We start from the raw sequence: 21,812 nt of genomic DNA on the forward strand, positions 1-21,812 counted from the left end.
GACACGTGCTGAAGGCCGCAGCTGACGGCATGGTTGGCTCCCAGCAGGGTACAGACTGGCCATTGCTCCAGAGGCTGCTGTGGATCAGAAAGCCGAGGGAGACCCTGCTATCACCATCCTCCCGTGGGCAAAGTCGTCCCTGCCCTGGGTGCTGGAGCGCCCCCAGACAGGCTCTCCTACTCTTCAGAAGAACGGCTCCTGTGGCAAGCCATGAGCCCGGGGCCCAATCCAGGTGGTCACCCAGACAAGCCTTCCTGCCCTCTTGTATGGGGCTACAGAGAAAGCAGGAGGACAGGGTGGCTGTGGACTCCAGGCTGTTGTTCACATACAGACATGAGATCTTCTCCCAAACCATGGCTCCTAAAGGAAGCCAATGTGCCCCGATGGGCAGGAGCCAGCGGCCCACAGCGAACCCCCGCCCTGGCACCGTCTGAGCTCCAGGGCTTCCCACCGGGGGGAAGGGGGACACAGCTCTGCAACCCAGTCACGCAGCACTGCGGTGGCCAGCATCCTCAACCCTCCCCCCTATGTCCCACCCACCCTGGGTCCTGAGACAAGCTGCCCCGTGGGAGTCGCCGTCCCCCGGAGCCGCTGTGAAGAGCCATGTGGTAGGGACCTGGTCATGACAAGGACTGGTCGCAGGCCACTGCTGGTCCTGGGGGGACAGCTGAGGCCTGTTCTCACGCTGCAAATGGCCACTCGGCATAGCTCCTCCTCCTCTACACCCAGAGCCCAAGCCCACCCCATCCTCAGGAGGACAGGCCTGGAAAACCTCATTCCCAAGACAGCCTCCCCACGCCACAGTCCAAGCAGCTCACCCTCTGGGTCCTCTCTCGGAAGCAGCTGCGGGTTTACGTAGCCCCATTTGTGTGTGTGTATACCAGTACTGGGTCTTGAACTCAGGGCCTGGAGATCTTGCTCTGCTTCCCCTCCCCCCCAGCTAGTGCTCTACCACTTGGTCATGCTTCCGGGTCTGGGATTTTGCTAGTTTAGTTGGAGATAAAAGTCTTGTAATTTAATCTACTTGGGCTGGCTTAGAACCTTAGTCCTCAGATCTCAATCCTGACTAGGGAGGATTACAAACTATTAATAATCCCAATTTTCAGAGCATGGAAGGATGCCACCATGACACACCAGTAGGCCTGGGGCACACTTGCTACCGCCCCATTCTCTACTCACTCGTGACTTCTCCTGTGGCGATGAACATGAGCTGAAAGACTGTCTGGCGCTAATACAAAAGGGATCCTCACTGGCGGATGAGTACCTGGGTAGCAACAGCCCTGGAGATGCAAAATGATGGAAAGAGGTGCAGAAGCCACTCACACTCAGGATTATTTGATCATGTCTCGAGTCATTAACAAGCAGCGTATTTTTAAACTGCGGTCTCGGAGCATGTGGTTGTACTGTTTATAAGGAGAGCTGGAAGATGGTTTATTCTTTAGCCTCAGTTTTCTTGTGGTGTCACTAAGATGTCAGATTAGCATAGGCAAAGAGCCACAGTGGCAGTGGTGGCCGTAAGGAGGAAGGTCGAGGACTCAGTGTATCTGATGCAAGGTGTCTCAGGGTCAGTGTCATTCATGACACCCTCCCGTCATTCATAGACGCCATCTGCTGCCCATGTCTGCACTCCTCCTACCGCCAAGATGCCGGGGCGGGAGGTCTCTTTTATTATTAATTAATATTATCCTTAGTTGGATGAAAGGGTTTTGATTCAACCTGTCTGTGTGTGAGCACAAAGCATCTTGATCAGTGTCACCCATGCCGTTCCCCCGCCATGGCCCCTCCCAGCCATAGCCCTCCCCCGTCTCATGGAGACTAAGCCATCCTGGGCAAGGAGGGTCTCCCCAGAACTATGGCCGAAGGGCATGGTAGACATGAACCCCACACGCTCCCCCCAGTCCAGGCACACTGCTCCAGTGCACTGTTGGGCCCACGCCAGCCTCCCCTCCACCACCACCCTGTCCCCCCACCCCACCCCGGCTACTGCCATGTGACTTCACCCTGGGCCCCTCAAGCAGCCTGGCCAGATGGCTGGCAAAGCCTGGGGATTGGCCGGCCTTGAGGCTGACTTGTGGGTGACCTTGGGTGGGGGAGGGGCATGCAGCACTCCTTGCTTGGCTTTGAGGGCTGCTTGGCCTTCACCGTGCCAGGGCCTCTGTGGAGATGTAGCAGATGCCCACCTATATCCCCTCCCTCCCGCCCCCCCACCCCCCCCACTCCACCAGCCCGGGGGCTCCCGTCTAGAGACTCACTCCTCAGGACGGCAGCCTCAGCCTGTGATCACACCTGACCTAAGACAGACACTGTGCTGGGAGAGGCCACACTAGACAGACTGGCCTCGCAGCTTTTGGACACTGGGCCTTGGAGACCTTGGGGCCTCCGCTTTAAGCATGTCCTTTTTCCTAAGTGTAAAGATGTCCTAGTGCCAGGTGGAGCTGTCCCCTCAGCAAATACTTTGCAGGCTCTGAGTCATTTCTGAGCAGGTTAAGGATGGGGTGATCTTCCCCCAAAGGTCCCGTCTTCCTTACCCAGGCATAGGTGGCTCAGCACCCCGGCGTCTCTGTTTCCAGAGATGGGGGACGCAAGGGAGCATCTCAATCCAAAAAGCAAGCATCCTGGGCTCCTAGCCAAAGGGGAGAGAGGGTACCACCAGGGAGGAGGGCGCCCCTGCCCCGGCTCCCAGACAGACAGGGCCCTCAACGCTTCCGAGGCGGAGCATGCCCTGATGGACGTGGGCATCTCACCAGGAGTTGCTACAACTCCGTCCGAATTGTTGCCTTGCAAATAGTAACATTTAAAAGGTCTTAAAGTTTCCAGGCCAGTTGGGCAGCTCCCCCCATTCCTGGTGCGTCCCCCGCCCCCCACTTCGGCCGCTCTAGCCCAGCTTCATCCTGGCCATGAGCCCAGCGTGGCAGCTGTTGGATTCAAGGCTCTTCTCGTGTAGGTTGTGTTTGGAATAGCGGGGCCTGGCTGGTTGCTAGGAGCTGCCGCACAGAGTGGAACGTGTCCCCGGGCAGCCGCTTGGGCGGTGTGAGGGGGCCCGTCCAAGCTCAAGGCCCATGCGGATGAGGTGGCCTTGCTGAGCTCCGGGTGGGTCTTCCTGGTCTCAAGCCTCAGGTTTCCTCAGAAGTGCACACCAGTCGAGTATCGCTCATACCCCTGCCTTGGAAACAGCGCCACTCTGCCTCAGACTTGCCAATTCATCTCCCCAGAGTCACCAGATAAAAATGGCAAATCCTTGATCCAGATTTTGGTCTACCTGATGTTGATACCTCATGTGCCACTCAAGAGTAAAATGACATTTAGTGACAATGGGATGGTGTGGTCAGGTTGAGGATGGAAGGAAATGCCTTTTAATGGGGCCGGCGAGATCAAGGATTAAAGCTAGAAATGAGAGTTTGTTGTAATGTCTGGGGTCTAGAATGGTGGGTGAGCTGGGCACTGGTGGCTCACGCCTGTAATCCTAGCTACTCAGGAGGCTGAGATCTGAGGATCTCGGTTCAAAGCCAGCCCGGGCAGGAGAGACCATGAGACTCCTATCTCCAATAAACCACCAAAAAACCGGAAGTGGCGCTGTGGCTCAAGTGGTAGAGCGCTCGCCTTGAGCTGAAGAGCTGAGGGACAGCGCCCAGGCCCAGAGTTCAAACCCCACAACCGACCAAAAAAAAAAAAAAAAAGCCAGAAGTGGAGCTGCGGCTCAACAAGTAGAGAACCAGTCTTGAGCAGAAAAGCCACGCAATGGTTCTGGATGGGGCGTGGGTGGAGCCTCCCGTCTGCTGTCTGGACAGGGGCAGGCTGGGGCTCAGTCCCAGAGGTTCAGTCCCCTCTGGCTGCCTGAAGGAATTCGTGGTAGGAGTGAAGAAGTGCTGGGGAGCCATTGCCCCAGGGGAAGGAGCGGCCGGGATCCCAGACCTCTGCTTACAGAACAGTTTTAGATGTGTGCTTCTGCTACAGGAGGGCTGATTCCAGCAGCAGTGGATTCACAGCCAGCAGCCCTCTGGCTCACGCCGATCTGGAGTACATATTTTCTCCATAGCTCACACCACGGCCTTATTGCACTTAAGAATACTATATAACCGTAGCCCTGCACTCTGGGGCCATTCTCAATCGCAAACTCACCCATGAAAAGCACAAAAATGTGAAAAATGTGGTCCTGAAGAGCCATGAAAAGGACACTCGTTTCCAGTACAAACTGCAGGAAGGCCCAGTGTCTGTCGCCTTTCATCCTCGTCAGGAAACGTGTGCTCAGGAGCCAAACGCTTTCCTGTGCGTGCTTGTCTGAGATGTCTAACGCAGCCTGAGTGTTGAGCTGAGGTTACAAGTTTTAGTGAGTAGATTGACTACAAATGTGGGGTCTGTGAACAAGGAAGACCACCTGCGTCTGCACAACACATTGTCTACCCCCAGACCCCAGGGCTGTGGCAATGGCCACACACACACACACACACACACACACACACACACACACACACACACACACACACACACACACACACACACACACACACACACACACACACACACACAGAGAGAATTTGCTTGGGAAGCTCAGTTTGTCCTTTCAGCTTAAAAAGTTAAATTTCAAAAGTGATGGCCCAGGCATAGTGCCCTGTACTTGCAACCCCAGCCACTCAGGAGGCAAAGATCAGTAGGATCTTGTTTGAGGCCAGCCTGGCCAAAAATGTTAGCAGCTCAACTCGGCCAAAACACCTGGAGTGGTAGTGCATGACCCCAGGAGGGTGTGGGTAGGAGGGTCACTCAACTCCGGGGAAAACGGAACACCTTCTCTGAAAACTCAAGTATGCAGGGCTCAGAGGGTGGCTCACCAGGCCCTGAGTTCAAACCCAATACCACCCAAGCAACCCACCAATGGACAAACAAAAAATGAAAACACAACTAAAAGCTGGAGGATGTCAGTGGCTCCTTGTAGCGGTTCTGACACCCCAGGAGGCAGAGGCCATGACTGCTTAGTTGTGGTAGTGGGGAGACACAAGCAGCGCCGTGTGGAGGGCGAGCAGCAAGCAGCCCTGCAAGGGACTGCCGTGCGCGCGCACAAAGCCGGCAGCCCCGGGCGTCATCGCCGGGCTGTCATCGCCACGTCCAACGTGTTGACTCTCTGAAAATTCCAATTCAAAACACTCTGAGAAATCGTTTCGAACACTTCAAAAAATTCTAAATGACTTGGGTTTGCTGTGGGACGTGCGGTCCTCTTGGAAGATTGTTTATAGCTTTGTTCTCCCTCACCCTTGGAAGGAACACGGGACTCCTACGGCTGCCACACCCTGCAACTACTGACACAGTGGATCCGATTCATTGTGAACTCAGCAATGCATGTGGTCACAGACATGCCACAATACATGCACCTGGTGATACACTCACACCTCACAGCACACACTGCATAGCACATACACGTGATCACACGTGTCATACCACGTATGTTCTAGAGCACATGCACTGGTTCCACACATGAGAAATGCACACAGGTGAGCACCGTTGCTGGGAAGGGGTTCCACAGCCTCCTCGGCAGTCATTCTAGAACATGTCCGGGTATGTTTTACCTTCAGATGAGTTACCTATGAAGTCTACCTGCTTTTAATTGTGCCACCACAGCTACATCTCCACCAATTTTTAACTATATTGAGTGACATTAAACCACCATTGTTTAAGGAAAGCTCTGCATGTGTAGGCAGGGGGCATGTGTGAGTATATATATGAATGCCTGTGTGTGTGTTTGAGTGTGTATATATGTATATGGGCATGTGTGGGTTTGTTCATGTGTGTGCATATGCACAGCCTATATGTATATATGTTGCATATTGGCAAGTGGGCATATGTGTGAAACTTATGTGATTATATGTGTATACAGTGTGTGTGCGTGTGCATATGTGTTTGTAGCATGCGTGTGAGATTGCATGTTTATGCTGCATGTGGGGGCACATGTGTATGTGTGCAGCCCACGTGTGCAAGCCTGTGATTGTGCTGTGTACATGGGAAGACAGGGTACATGTTAGACACTGAGAACGGTGAATGCCATGGCTGGCTGGCCAAGGCAGTGGAGTAGTGTTATAAACTCAGCGTGGTTTTGTTCTTGGGGTCCCAGTCCTCACTCTGGGCAGGATGCTCGTCGGCGGCTTTCCACGGTGGCATCACAGGAGAATGACATGCTTTTCTAAGGCCGCAGTCCTGGAGCACGCCTCTCTGGGGTGAGGTAAGGCCACCCTTGGAGCAGCACCCGAGCCTGGGCCTCTCAAGCCCAGCGTCAGTGGCCGAGCTCCTTCTCCCCGTGGTGCCGGCACCATGGTCCTGGGTGGCAGCCTCGGCGCTCTGTGTCCGAACACCAAGCGAGCTCTCAAGAAAGAGGTCAGGACCGGCGGGGACAGTCTCATGTCACACGGTGTTTGACACGGCTTGTGTGATGAGTGTGTTGCCATGCGTGGGCTTTGATCGAACTCTCAACTCTCAGGTGATTTTGTCCCAGCGGGCTGTAGCCTTAGATAAAGAATGTGTGTGGGGTGTGCAAGCGCGGCTCCTCTAGGACTCGGTTGGGGGGGTGAGCAGACCCTTCCCTCCCACTGATAATACGCTATCACACCACAGCATCATTCCATTATTCCATCGCCCCACAGCCACACTCACCTCCTGTCCACAGGGTAGGTCGTTCAGTAACTGCAATAAGCATTAAGGAAAATAGTCAAGGGTTGGTGGCTCACACCTGTAATCCTAGATACTTGGGAGACTGAGATCTGATTCAAAGCCAGCCCACGGAGGAAAGTCCAGGAGACTCTTTTCTCCAGTTAGTCACCAAAAAAGCTACATGTGGAGCTGTGGCTCAAGGGCCAGCCAGCCTTGAACAAAAGATGCTAAGGGACAAGTCTCAGGCCCTGAGTTGGAGCCCTCACATTGGCACAAAATAGCAATAATAATAATAATAATAGTAATAATCTGGCACTTTCAAGAAAAAGAAAAGATATATATGTAACAGAAAATCATACATTTCCTTAGAGACTGCATTTGAACCACCTAGACAGTCCTGTGTAACAAGGAACACAGCAGGTAGCGTTGTTGTGTTGACATTTCTCATTGGTGATCTTTTAAAGGTTCCTATCCCAGAGCTCTAGAGCATTAGACTAAAATGCAACCGTGAAGCTATAAGTCATCAATTTATTCAGTTGTCCATCAGAGACTCTGTGGTCCAGGAGGTCGCCAGGCCCCTCCCTAACCCACACCCAGACCTGTTGAGAGCAGCAGGAGAAGGGCAGAGGTCATGAGCTGAGACCACGTGACACACACCCTGCTGTGTTCCTCCTGGCTCCACCCCTCCATCCTCCTTCTTGCCTTCCATTGGTCCTTTTTATCAGAAAGCAGTGACCGTGTTGTGGGGTGCTGTCAGGACTGGGTTCAGCGCATCCAGCACTGAGTGAGTACTGTGCATCTAGCACTGTGAGTATAGGGCATCCAGCAGTGAGCTGGTCTGACTGTAACTGTTTGATAGAGGATGGCCATGATGATAGCTATTAATAATTAGCCACTAATTCTATTTACCTTTGGATTTAATTAACAACCATAAGGAGTGGGCTCATTACCACTCTGATAACAACATCTTTTCAGAGTAAATCCTTCTTTGGGGAAGATGGCAGTTCTGCTCCCTACCCCCCCCCCCCCGTCGGCCTGCTTCCATTCTGTGGCATTGGTGTCACACATGGTGGTGGTACCTTGCTGTCATGCTGTTCTCAGCCCAGAAATAGAAATCATCTCTGACCTAAGATGCTTCAACACAGTGCTTTTCAACTGTAGGACCTTCACGGCTATTGATGCTTCCTGTGTATCTGGGACAGCAGACAGTGCCACCACACCCAACTTCCCAGTTGATATGGGATCTCAAGGACTTTTTCTGCCCAGGGTGGCCTAGAACTTAGATCCTCATGGTCTCAGCTTCCTGGATAGCCAGGATTCCGGTGTGAGACTCTAGTGCCTGGCTCCATGTTATTCATGTGGGGAAAATCACACCCACTCCACAGGGGATGGAACTGGCTCTTCATTTTACATATAAGGTAACTGAGGCAGATCAAGCGTGCAGAAGTGACCTAGACATAAGAGCTCCCTATAGTGGGGCACACACATGCATTTGAGTCAGGGTTCTTGTGGTTTATCCGCGGTGACTTTGCCTTTCCATGCCTGCCTTTCCTCACCTGACAAACGAGGAGACTGCCCTCACCCCTGAGCCTGAGGATCGCCCCACTCTCCACCCCGCCTTGACCTGAGGACCGGGTATAACCGGCGTGGCTGGGCCTCCAGTACCACTGGCAGAGTGTCTGGCGTTTAGGAAGCACTGATAACATTTCCTTCCTATCCCTGTGCACCCGTTCTGTGTGGGCCCCAATGTCTCTCTACACGGGCTGTCTAGTAGGCTTGGACCTGTAGTTTTCATTTGGTGGTGGCAGCGTTTGCCTGCCCATCACAATAGCCGTGTTTTTATTGAAGATTTCCTTGGAGCCGTCCCTCTAGCTCCAGGAGTGGGGAATAATCGGGCCCGAGGCCGGGATCGGGCCTGCAAGATTCATTGGGTACTGGATAGCACAGAGACGCACGCTTTTGGTCAGCTGCCAGGGCCATCTGCCCACACTGGTCATTTTGAATGGCTTGAGGGTGGCTGTAAACATCCAGATGGCCACGGGCAGAAGAGAGCCCCCACCCCTGCCCGGAAGACCTCTTAAAGCACACGGGGGCCGCGGAGCAGAGGCAGCCCTGGATCGGGCGTTGGCGTGCAGCCTTGGGTGCCAACCTCTGTTCCCTCCTGCGGGGTCCTCTCCTGGTCCCCTCCCCCTTTCTCTGTGGCCCTCTCAGGGGGCGCGTGCGTGGCACTCACCTTGAGCACAGCTTGCGCCTTGGTCTCAGGGGCGGGGACAGACCTGGCCCTCTCTGCCAGGGGCCACTCAGGAGAGTTTCTTTGGAGACACTGTCTCATCGCATGCTGACCGGAGGAATTTATGCAGAGCAGTTTAATTCTACTAGTTAAACGTGGAAAAGAAGTTCCTTCTACAGCCTTCCACCTTAAGCTCAGAACTCTGATGTGTGTGTGTGTGTGTGTGTGTGTGTGTGTGTGTGTGTGTGTGTGTGTGTGTTGTATCTGGCAGATAAATATAGAGTGGTGGCATAAGGTGCAGAATCAGTTGCAGCTGACTACCTGTCTGTGGAGGCCGGATGAGAGACCACCCGGAGGCCACATCCGAACACCAGGAGCCCCCAGGCTGCCCGGTCAGGCAGGGGTCAGGCGGGGGTCAGGCAGGGCAGAACCCATGTGGCATCCCGCCCTGGTCTCTCCTGGAGCCACATGCTCGTCTTCCTGGGCAGTCAGGACACCATCTGTCCTGCCCCTGCCTCTCAGGCCACAGCAGAGCCCTCCCCACCACCAGAGGGAGCCCTTCCAGCCAGAGCCACCTGAACAGGAACAGGGCTCCTCTCCATGCACTCCCTCACCACCTGTACCACCTGTGGAAGAGGAGAGGAGAGGAGAGGCAAGGGGAGAGGAGGGGAGGGAAGGGGAGGGGAGAGGGGAGGAGAGGGGCTCGGCCTGGGTGCCACTCTTGCAATGTACCACCACACACAATCCTGCATTTGGCATAGACATGGCATCTTGATCTGGTATTTTGACTTCCTCTGCCTTCTTTTACACATTGATAAAATGAGGAATAAAACAATCCATTTGATAGCGTTACTTTTGCAAGTCTTGGAAGGCAACTGGTTGGTAAGAGTTTGCCATCATCACAGCCGCCGCCTCCTCCTCCTCCCCCTCCCCTCCTCCTCCTCCCCCTCCTCCTCCTCCTCCTCCTCCTCCCCCTCCTCCTCCTCCTCCTCCTCCTCCTCCTCCCCCTCCTCCTCCTCCTCCTCCTCCTCCTCCTCCTCCTCCTCCTCCTCCTCCTCCTCCTCCTCCTCCTCCTCCTCCTCCTCCTCCTCCCCCCCCTTGCTATCCTCTGCCATCATCAGTCAGAATTCATCAAGTGACTGCAGAGACAAAGTGATCTATCAGCCATGATGCTGCCCAGCCCCCCACAGGTGCCAGGGCTGGCGCTGAGCTCCTGGATGAACGCTGGCGCCTTATTGCTCCCTGGATGTTGAACTCTTAGTTTTAAATTTGCAATCCAGATGTTTTCTCTAATGTTTCTTCATGTCACCTTCACATCCTTCACATTATAAAAGTGTGGCCACGGTGATTTCCCTGCTCAACAAACAAGGAAGCTGAGCCACAAGAGCCAGCTCATCTTGGTTACTAGAGAGTGGGAGGGAGAGTTCTGGAACCTTCTGAGTCTTCAGCCTTCTAGAGCTCACAGGCCTGTGTGGGTCAGGTAGGTGGGTCATTGCTAATTGATAGACCCAACAAGCTAATTGTCACTCGATTCTACTAGAACTAGCACACAATTAGCAGAAGTGGATGAGACCTGAAAATTTCAACTAATCATATTCTTAAAATTAAGCAACTGTGGTAGAACTCCAAAAAATTAAAAATGAGAGCACAAATATTACAAGATAATGTTCACTCCAGCAGCATTAACAATCAAAATTAAAAACTACACAAGAGTCTACCGATTAGTGAGTAGATAAACAAAATACAGCATTCAAATCTTCGCTATAAAAAGAGAGGAAGATGTGACCTGTGTTAGCACCTGTGTGAACCTTGTAGCCATTCAGCCAGGCGGAATGAGCAAGACAAAAAAATACTTGGTAACTCCACTTACCTAAAATGCCAGAATAGGCAAAATCTGTGGACAGAAGGTTGGCTAAAAGCCAGCAGGGAACGGTGAGGAGGAGAAATGAGGAGTTATTGCCGAATGTTACAAAGCTTGTGTTTGGATGATGAAAATTTTTCAGGATAAATATTGGCGACCGTTGCCCAGTATTGGAGTATGTTCACTGTCACAGAACACCCGGATGGCAGAGTTTATGATCTCACAAAAACAGCTATTGTTAGGTTTCCGTGAGGAAGAGGTTAACAATCAGGAGAAGCTGTAGGATCCCAGAGGAATATTACAAATCAAGAGAAGCATGATGCTGTCTTGTATTTTCCATAAAAAAGCATTGATATCACAATGCAGAGGTGGTCCTGTTGCAATTTCAAAGCTGATTTCCACTGCTGTGCATTTATTAAACACATGCAGAGCGGTGATGTGTTTAGAATATAGAAAAGTCAGTCTGTAAGGAGATAAGAGTTTTCCATCTTGCAGGAAAATGCTGGCATGTCTTCCGTTCTGACAGATTGGTGAGCTGTGAGGGTCCATTTCTGTCCACTCCTCTGTGCCCAAGCCCCATGCATCATCTTCCTGACTTCAAAAATGGAGCAGATTCCTCACGGTGTTTCCTTAGCCTCAGATGCTCTTCATCGGTCTGGTGTCTCATAGTCGGTGTCATGTGCGTTAGGAAGGAAGAGATCCTACTTCTACCACACCTAAGCTAAGGAGGCTGTGTGCAGAGAAGGTCTGAGAAGGGACTTTGCTGAGCAGGGAATGGATTGATTTCGTGGTGAGGAAAAGGAATAGGATGCTGATACCCTGGTCAGAAGTTGGCCTCCCACTCAGTGAGCCGCCCTGGGCAATTCCATCATCCCTTTGAGCCTCGGCATCGCCACGGGTGAAATCATTTTGTGATGCGTAATTCATGGGCTGCGGCCTACAGGACAGACGCTGAGCAGGGTGGGGGTTGTGCTGCCGGTGCCACGGGATACCAGACATGTTCTGGAGAGGGTGCAGCCTGAATTCCTCACGCGGGCAGACAGGGTCAGGTCCACTGCCGGCCTTACGAGGAGATGGCCTTTACCTACCAGGAGAACGTGAAGGGCACATTCCCCTCCTGGCAGGAAATTATGGGGGAGAGATGGAGATTCCATGTGGATAGATCTAGAAGAGGGTCCGGTCCTCCTGGCTGGGTGGTTGCTGGGGTGCAGACCAACCCTGCGCATTGCAGGCCTCCGGAGAGGGTGGCCGCGGTGGGGTGAGGTAAATGTCACGTTGCTGTGAAGCTGAGGTAATCCCAGGTGAGACCCGTCCTCTGCACTGCTCCTCTACCGTCCAAGAATACCGTCTCAACAAGAGCAAAAGAACAGGGCACGAGCAGCGACAGGCAAGCGCAGGGCCTGCCTCCTGCCGCCTCCCATCTGCCCCGCAGCTCGACACAGGCCTCACTCCCAGACGCCAGGAGGAGGGCAACGCACTTCCACCCCCTCTGAGGGAACAGGAACGACGGGCAGGGCGGGAGAGGCCAGCCAGGCACAGGGAGGAGGGCCAGGTCGCGTCCTGTGGAGAAGGCGGTCCCAAGATGTTCTGCTCACCCGTGTCCCTGAGAGATGGAAGCAAAGGGACTGGATCCACCCGGAGAGCAATTTGGTAGATAGGTTCATTGCACAAGAATTAAACGGGACAGAAGCCTCCGCTGCCCGGGGGAGAGGGACGCGTCTTTACCTGCTCTCCCTGCTGCGGGAGCCCCAGCTGCTGCTCAGATCTGAGAAGACCTTGTTCTCCTGTGGGCTCTGAAAGCCTGGCGCTTCCTTCTAGAGTTTGCTTCCTGCAAAGAACTGTCCGTGAGGGGAACAGTCCTTTCTTGATGAGCCTGCAGAGCACATGAGCACTTCTGTGCACTTCGCGTGCGCTGCTCTGTCCACAGTCGAGGAAGACAGGCAATGGAGGAGACTGTGAAGGGGCATACTCTCAAGTCAGAGCCAAGTGGAGAGATGTGGACCCAGGACAAGGACCACCTTGGGATTTGGCATTTGTTGACTTTGATTCCCAGTTCAGTCTGACTCTAACCAAACCTGCAGACCGATTCTGGCTGCAGCTGGGTTGGCCAAGGAAGGTGGGCAGCACCCGTCCCCCTCTCCCCAGACAGTCCAGCCCCAAGACCTGCCACTGGGAGGAGGGCAGAGGTGTCCACAGGACTCTGGGGAAACTCGGAGCACTCCATCTGACACAGACCAGACGTGATCTAACGCCAGAAGGGCAACCTCTCCAGCACCTGCCACCATTAACGACCCTTCCTTTGGGTAGAAGAGACCATGTCTGCCCTGCCCAATTCTTAAGACTGTTTTGAACAGCCATTTGTAAAACATTCTATAAGTTATCATCTCCAGGAGACGACGTGATCTACATGATTACTGTCTCGATCTTCTTTGCAAGTAAAAAAGAAAGGCTGTGGGACAATGAATAGTTTAGCTGGCTTTGAGGCAGCACCTGGTGTTTGAAGCAGTTGTGAAAAATTAGTGAGACATGAAAAGATGCAAATTTCTGTCCTACATTTCAGCAAATCTAGTTGCCCAAAGACAGAGCTAAATGATAGGGAGAGCTACCTACTGAACAAGAACATCATGACACAAAGGCCAACTGCAGGAAAGGCCTAAAAACGAGGGTAGGCTTCCTGGCTGTGACTCTCTGTGATGGACCTTTTTTTTCTTACCTTCCTTTATCTCAGTCAAGTTCAAAGAATACAAGGTTCCCACAGCGCATCCCTGTATGGGAGGGGCTGGCAGAGTGGCAGAGAGAAGCATTTCAGGGTAGAGGGTAAATTAAATGGATGGAAGAAAGGGGAACAATGCCACTAGAGAGAGAGGATCCTGGCGAGGGAAGTGTTTGTAGAGAGGTAGATTCCCATAAATGCAGTCGTGGTGACAAAAGAAAGCATTAACCTCTACAACATTTGCTAGACACGGCAGGTCACAAGGACCCGGCCCCAGCTCCCAGATGTGAACTGGGTGCTCAGGCGGGAGGCTGAGCCGCAGACACGTGGGGGCCGGAGCCAGGAAGAGGCCGACCCCCTCCACCAGAGCCCTGGTGGGGCCACAGCCATTGTGTCCTCTCCTGTCCTGGCGGCCAGCAGTGCTCAGGCAGCCCTTTCTGGATGTGCCCTGCAGGGAGTCAGCCGTGAGCGCGGCTGGCAGCTCCGTCTCCATGACAGCAGGGAGATGACAGAGAGCTAGTGAGTCAGGTGGCGGTGACCGCTCAGCTCACAAACCACCGGTGCCCGTCCAGACCCCCAGGGTGACGCAGGCAGGGCCATGTGAAGGGACACGGCAAACTTGGGGGGCCATGTCAGCACCCGCCTTTGCCTGGCACCCCACTCCAGGGCCCCATGTGTGTGTAGACTCTGAATTCTGACTCAGTGTTACCCCAAGACTCAGACTAACTAGGAATCAAAGTAAGGGACCAGGGCGTCCTGGGCGCAGGCAACCCCCGGTGTTTCCTGCTTTTGCTTAGATCATGTTTCGTAAGTGAGGTTGACTTCCATGTTTCGTGGCCCATTTGCACTTTCTCGTACCCAGTCTCCAAAGCTAAATCAGATGTGCCTTGGCAAAGTCGGCAGTCAGGATTATGCGGATGGGTCCTTCTGCTTGCATCTGCCCGTTGACTCATTTGGTACTGGGAATAAAGCATGAGGTCATAAACATTTGGAGACCTTCTCCTGTTCGGAGCATGAACATTTTCTTGGCCCCCAGCCTCTGGCTGAACACCAGGCGTGGTCGGCATGCAGCCTGCAGAAGCAGAATGGAATCGGCACGCCTCCAGAAGGCCTCTTGGAAGGATATTTTTCCTGAAGTGTCACTGTATCCAACATGGACGTGAAGATGGCTTAGCCACCCCATGACATGTGCCACAAACTCTGAGTGCCCATTCTGCAGCTGGCACCAATTGAGAGCCAGTGAACAGACCCAGAACATTTCAGCGGAGCCACTGAAAGTCATGAACCAGGCACGCACAGTCACCCGATGAGGCTCTGGGGGAGAACCGGCTTGGGCACGGCCCTTGGCAGCGGAGCGTGCAGGCCCGCGCCCGTGCCGGTGTGCTTTTGCTCTGAGGATGGAGCAGGGGGTTCTGACGTCTGCACAAACCAGTGCTGCTTAAACACTCGGTGGCTAAACAGTGCTTGAACTCAAGTTCTTGTATCCAATTGGCTACCCGGGCGAGCAAGTGGAAATCCGAAGAGGGAAAAATTGCTTCAGCAGAAGGGTGGATACAGACAGCATGCCCAGGGACAAAGCTCATGTCTGAAGGGACAAAGGGAGGAGGCTAAGGCAGCCAGCCCAAGGAAAGTAGCTTCTGTGGACTTACAGGCCACAGGCCACATTGCAAGGCCGAGTACACAGCTCTGGGCGGCACGCACTGCTTGAGCTGCCGTGCCCAGCAAGCCTGGTGAGGGGCTGGTGTGGTGAGACCCGGGCACCGTGTCTGCCTGTTGTGTCTCCACTGACAATGTGGAAGTCCTCCCTGCAGAGCAGAGGTGCTCCTACCCAGGCACGGGGCAGGACATGGGTCACGAGATGCTCCTTGCACATCCTGGGCTCCATCAAAGGAGACTGCAGATACAAGGGAGGGGCCTGCACGCAGACGCCCTCTGGGCAAGACCTTTGGGGCTGCCTGGAGAAAGCTACTTGGCTTGACCAAGGAGTCTTGCTCTGGTTTGGAGAACTCGCCCCCTGCCCAAGTGTTTGAAGAGAGACCAGAAGAAACTGAGCCACAATGAGATCCCTGTGGGATGACTCCCACTGAGTGGCCTCCTTATAGGAAGAGGGAATGGACGCAGATGCACAGGATGGCCATGTGAAGACCCAGGATGCAGACCACAGGATGGTCATGCGAAGACCCAAGGGCAAAATACTGTCCAGAAGCCAAGGAAAGAGGCTTCTGAGGAGCCTGCCCCACGCTTCCTCCATTTTGAAGAAGATGTGGCTTGTGCTGCTTAAACTGCCCGGGCTGCTCCATTTGGTAGCCCAAGGAGACACGAGCCAAGAGATTTCTAGAATGAGTTAGAATGATGCACTTTGAGAGGACATTCAGGACTCTCACATTCTGTAGTCCACTATGGAGGAAGTCCAGGCAGGCTCACATGCCATCCAACCCTGGATTTCTTCTTTTTATTTATTTATTTATTTTTGTTTATTTTTTATTGTGAAAATACTGTACAGAGGGGTTACAATTACATGGGCAAGATAATGAGTACATTTCTTATCAAGCATTGTAGCCTCCTCCTTTGTTTCCCCTTCCCATCCCTTCCCAGCCTCCCGCCCCCGTCCCCCCACCCAATCCTCCCCCTACCCCCCACCAAAGTTGTAAAGTTCGTTTTCGACATGATAACGTGTACTTCTCATTGTTGCAACGGGTCCACCTGTATCCTTATTTAAATGACTTGTTTTTCCCCTTCCCCTCCACAAATTATACCGACATCAAATACAGTGAAAGCAGAGGTTATACTGTGGGGGAGGGACATACAAAGCAACAAAGAAATAATCTTATAAATGCGTTAGAAACAAATGCATGAAAGAAAAAAAACATTTAAATACATATCTTAGGGTTCATTTTCCTAACATCACCTTATCTGACCTTTTCTGCTTGACTCATACATATACTAGATATTGCAAATAAGGGAAACCATGGGACTTAATGTTTCTTTGGGCTTGGCTTACTTCACTTAATATAATTTTTTCCAAGTCTTTCCATTTCCTAACAAATGGGGCAATGTCATTCTTTCTGATGGAGGCATAGAATTCCATTTTGTGTGTGTGTGTGTGTGTGTGTGTGTGTGTGTGTGTGTGTGTGTGTGTGTGTGTGTGTGTGTGCATGTGTACCACATTTTCTTGATCCATTCATCTACTGAGGGGCATCTGGGTTGGTTCCATATATTAGCTATGGTAAATAAGGCTGCAATAAACATAGTTGTGCTGGTAGCTTTAGTGTGGTCTTGTTTGTAAACATTTGGGTAAATGCCCAAAAGTGGGAGCTCTATGTGGAGTCTTTTGAGGAACCTCTATACTACTCTCCAAAGTCAGACCCTGGATTTCTGAGTTGCAAGCTTTGGTGGGCCACTCACACCTTGGGTTTGAGATCAGATTCTCCACCTACCATCTTCCCGATTTGTAAAGTGGGCCGGCCTCACGGGGTGGCCGGGAGGCCAGGGTGGCGTCAGCTCCAGGTGGTGCGGTGCCTCCTCGCACAGCATCCTGGGAAAGGTCGGCAGAGGACAGTTGGCTCCTTTCGGCCTTTCTCCTGCCCCAGCTGCTCACCCTGAGCTCAGCTCTGAGCCATAGCCCCTGCAGCCCACAGCCATCAGAAACCTGGGGAGTTATTTATTTCCAGAAATGTAGCTATGAGTTCTTCTCTTTTCTTTTGTCCTTGGGAAGGGAGACAGGTCCTCTGTTGGCCAGTTTCTGACTTGGTCTCCGACAGGAGCTTCATATAATGGCGCTGATAACTCTTAGGACAGGACGGCTTTGTGCTGACCTCTGGTGACCTTGGGTGACAGGTCGTCTCTGCTTCCAATCTTGTGCAAACACGCATAGCTTCAGAGGATCCGTGAATGTCAGTCTTCCGGAGGGAAAGTGATGAATTTTAAAAGAGGGATAAAGGGCAGCCTCTGCCTTTATTTCATTGTGGCAGAACACTTAGGAAATCTACCCTATTAGTAGACTTCAACTGTACTAGACTTCTCTATCTAAAGGCTCAATGTTGTACAGCAGATTCTACAACTCGTGTCCCGAGTTGTCCTGTGTTAAGTGGGAAGTCCCTAGTCCCCTCCCCAACCCCTTGCCTTTCTGGTCTTTTTCTCCTTCATAGCCTCCTGTAGGCACAGCACTTGTGCTGTGGGCCTGGCACCTTACATCAACATGGGCCTCGTCACAACCCCACATGGCAAGCGTCTTGCCTCTTTGCCACCAGAGTCAAGTGTGTGGGGAAGTTGATGGCTGGCAACCTGGTGCCAAGAAATTCCATGAAAAGGTCTGAGCAGCACAGCCTGGCCTGGCCTGGCCACCCCTTCCCTCCCTTCCCCCCTGGCTGGATATTCTCACACTCTTCCACCTAATGACACCGAGTGGCAGATCTGATGAAGGAAGGGTTGGGAGGGAGGGCCGGCCTGGGTGGGCACCTTTCCTTAGAGATGAGGCCTTAGAAGTGCTTCGTGTGATGTTGGGCACATTAGCAGATGTCCCTTCTCCTTTGAGATATAAAATATCTTAAATTCTTTATCAGGGGGTAAAATGGCAAGTGCCTGAAGGCGATTCCTACACTCCCAACACACAGCGCTGGGCCTCCCGGGCCCTGGAAACAGTGGAAGAGATGGTCCCTGCATCCTCCCTGCAGTCCCTGTCCATCTGCTGTCCTCAGTGTAGTGTCCCTGGACACTGGTCCCCAGCCTTGGCAGGTAGCCATGGGTCCCTGTGTCACAGGTGATGGTTCAAGACGTGACTGTACCAGGCCTCTGGGTTGAGCAGAATCTCTGGGGACAGCAGGGGGACTCGACACGCTGGGGCTCTGGCCTGGGTACAGGGCAGGCTGGGGCTCCGGCACAGGTGTTCTGAGGCAGGAGCCATCATGCCCACTTGTGACCGAGGGCCTCAGCACCCCGGGGTTTCAGGGCTGTGAGGGGACAATGAACACAGGCCTGGTGGCCCAGCCTTCCTCCCTGAGTCTCTGGCCACTAGCCGAGGGTCCTGCTTCAGTGCCTTCCAGGGCTCAGGGATGTGAGGAGGGCGAGCTTGTGACTGCTCAGAACCCCTGGAAGTGTGTCCACCTGGCCTGGTCCACCCTTCACTCACCCCACAGGTTCTTGGCATCCAGGAAGGGGGGAAGGAGGAGGGGAGGGAGAAGGGGCGAGGGAAGGCGGGGACATGAAGCCTCTGGAACCCGAGTCCAAGATCCTGGCAAGGGGAGACACAGCCCGCCCTGGGTACCCAGACTTAGACATAGGGTCTCTTCCTGTTCTGGTCAAGCCATGCAACTTCTAGACCTCTTGAAACCTGTGCCCAGTGAACCTTCAGAGCAGAATTCAGTGTGGGCTGTGCTGACGTGGGCTGGGGTCGAGATCTTACACACCTGAGGTGGAGACAAAACAGACAGAGCAACCCATTCCGGCCCTGGCCCAGAGCACCTGGTAGTGTTGTAAGGTAAATCATCCCAGAAGCCACACTTCAAATACAGAATGTTGGAGTCTTTATTATACAGCGAACAGGCTGCAGGCTGCCAGTTGTTACAAAGCCCTACACCATGTAAATACAGATAACCCAGCTAGGAAACATGCTAAAGAGGAAAGAAATACCAAGAGCAATACCAACAAGCCAATACAGGTCCTGATTTGGGACACCATGATGACTGGAGACACAGGAGACAGGATGCAGGACACCATCATGGAGACACATGTGGCATGGAGTCCCGTGGCTAGACTGGTCTGGGCCTAAGTAGGTGGGCGCAGGGGGCAGATCCTCAGGAAATTCCCAGTCCCAGGCACTGGACTGACAGACTCAGTGACCTACCAGCCAAGTGCCTGCCCTGCCTCCAAGGGCTGGGCAGGCCCATTACCTGGGAGGCAGGTGGCCGTCGGGGTTGGGGGTTTCCTTCCCCCAGCATGAAGACAAGATGCCAGACCCTACCATACACCATGTGGCCAATATGGCGCCGGCCAGACCCGACCTCTTTACTTCAGTAGTATGGAGAGTGCGGGTGCAGAGCCAGGTACAGGTGTGCGGGCTGCCCAGTCTGGGGCCAGGTGTCTCCGGGTAAGGGTCGGGGGTTCACCAGGCAGGGACCCTGGGTGTGGAAGGCTGAGTCGTGTGCACATCCCTGGTAGCCGGGGACATTCCCAGCTGAAAACCTTTGCCTGGTACCGTGGTCTGTTTCCACCCAGAGCCCAGCTGGGCAGCGGCGCCCTGTGCTCCAAGATGTGAAAGCAGCCTCGGGCTCCGCGTCGCCTCCAGCGCGGGCATGGCCGGTCGGGCCGGTCCCTGGAGCCAACCCCGCGGCTGATTCTCTGAGAAACACACCTGAGGTTGGACTCCTGAAGAACGGAGCCAAGTTTTCGAAATTGTCGGGGAAAATAAAGGCCAGGATCCCAACTGGCCGCCTTCCTGGGGCCCCGGTGCCCAGGAGAGTCGCCTTCCTCCTGGGCGCCCGCGTCCCAGGCTTCCCCGCGCACAGGTGGCTTTGCAAGCCGAAGGCACAAAGCCCAGGGTCCCCGGTATGATGGTGGTGCGCGCCCGGCCCTGCGCCCCCTGCCCTGCACGCCCTGCCCGTCCCTGCGCCCCCTGCCCTGCACGTCCTGCCCGGCCCTGCCCGGCCCTGCGCCCCCTGCCCTGCACGCCCTGCCCGGCCCTGCGCCCCCTGCCCGGCCCTGCGCCCCCTTCCCTGCACGCCCTGCCCGGCCCTGCGCCCCTGCCCGGCCCTGCGCCCCCTGCCCTGCACGCCCTGCCCGTCCCTGCGCCCCCTGCCCTGCACGTCCTGCCCGGCCCTGCCCGGCCCTGCGCCCCCTGCCCTGCACGCCCTGCCCGGCCCTGCGCCCCCTGCCCGGCCCTGCGCCCCCTTCCCTGCACGCCCTGCCCGGCCCTGCGCCCCTGCCCGGCCCTGCGCCCCCTGCCCTGCACGCCCTGCCCGGCCCTGCGCCCCCTGCCCGGCCCTGCGCCCCATGCCCTGCACGCCCTGCCCGGCCCTGCGCCCCCTGCCCGGCCTGCGCCCCCTGCCTGGCCCTGCGCCCCCTGCCCTGCACGCCCTGCCCGGCCCTGTGCCCCCTGTGGCCCCTGCCCGGCCCTGCGCCCCCTGTCCCGTGCTCCCTGCATGCCCTGCCCAGCCCGCGCCCCTGCCCCCCCTGCCTGGCCTGCGCCCCTTCCCGTCCTGTTCGCCCTGCCTGGCCTGAGCCCCCTGCGCCCCCTGCCTGGCCCTGCGCGCCCTGCCCAGCCTGTGTCCTGCGCCCCTGCCCGGCCTGCGCCCCTGCCCGGCCCTGCGCGCCCTGCCGGGCCTGAGCCCCTTCCCGGCCCTGAGCGCTCTGCTTGGCCTGCACCCCCTGTCCGGTCCCCAGCGTCCTGCGCCCCCTGCCTGGCGGAGGAGAGAGGCAGGTCCGGGCCAGGCTGCGGGGCGCCCACCCCGCCGGGTCTCCCCGCGGACCTTCAGCCCAGCCCCAGCCCCGCGGAGCGCGGGAGGCCCGAGCATGCGCCGTGCGCGGCCGGAGGGAGGCGGGAGGCAGCGCGCATCCCGGCCCTCCCCGCTCCCCGCTCCCCGCGCCCCGCGCCCCGCGCCCCGCGCCTCGCGCCCGCGCCGGTTGCTAAGCAGTTATTGTTTCTGGGGGATCGCGGAGGCCGCTGCTCACTGGAGAACCCCGAGAAGCGTGGCGTCCTCCGGCTTCGGGGATCCGCCGGGGGGCTCTCCGCCCGGGAAGAGCCAAGTCGGCGGGGCCACCCACCGCCCTGCCCGCTCCTCCCCGGCCGGCTGCGCGCGGGGATTCGGAAGTATGGATTAGACCCCGACCCCTCCGACCCCTCCGCGCCCGCCTCCCCGCTCCGGCCGCCCCCAACCCGCAGCCAGACCCCACCCGGTGCCTTGCGGGCGCTGGTGCTGCCGGTGCTGCCGGTGCTGGAGGTGGCCGCGGGCGCCCGGACAGACCATGACCACCGCCAAGGAGCCCAGCGCCCCCGCCAAATCGGTGCAGCAGCAGGAGCAGGTAATGTGCGTGCGTGTGTGCATGTGTGTGTGTGCGCGTTTGTAAGAGACAGACAGACAGACAGACACCTTCGGTCTTCTTTGGGCCCGCACTCCCTCCCCACCCCTTGCCCCGATGGTTACGGTGGGGTTCCCCCTGTTTACCGAGCGCCCTGGCTCCCACAGTAATGGAGAGGTAAACTTGACTGCGGCGCCTTCCCGCGAAGGCCCCTCTCCAGAGCCGCCTCCTTTGACTGTGGTAGTTGTGAAGGTTTCTGACTACTTTGTAATTTGGGCAAGAAAGACAGCCAAAAAGGGGGTGGGGGTCTGTATCAGGATTCTGACCCTCCAAGAGCGCGTTGCTTGGGTCTCAGGCAAAGC

General features: G+C 55.4%; 1 protein-coding gene across 4 annotated transcripts in view; it reads left to right on the forward strand.

Annotated features, from left to right (window-relative positions):
- Positions 1-21,812, forward strand: part of Dpp6 (dipeptidyl peptidase like 6) — a 648,628-nt gene that overhangs the window by 333,582 nt on the left and 293,234 nt on the right. The window contains exon 1 of one of the 4 annotated variants that reach the window (XM_069997169.1): positions 21,042-21,453. The exons of the other annotated variants lie outside the window; for them this stretch is intronic. Coding sequence (XP_069853270.1) covers positions 21,397-21,453 — 57 coding nt within the window. The 5' untranslated portion in view covers positions 21,042-21,396. Of the gene's footprint in view, positions 1-21,041; positions 21,454-21,812 lie in introns of those variants that run through there. 4 annotated transcript variants of the gene reach the window in all.

This window comes from Dipodomys merriami, unplaced genomic scaffold (genome assembly GCF_024711535.1).
Source record: "Dipodomys merriami isolate MVZ:Mamm:240054 unplaced genomic scaffold, mDipMer1.0.p SCAF_5, whole genome shotgun sequence".
Taxonomy (NCBI): Eukaryota; Metazoa; Chordata; class Mammalia; order Rodentia; family Heteromyidae; genus Dipodomys; species Dipodomys merriami.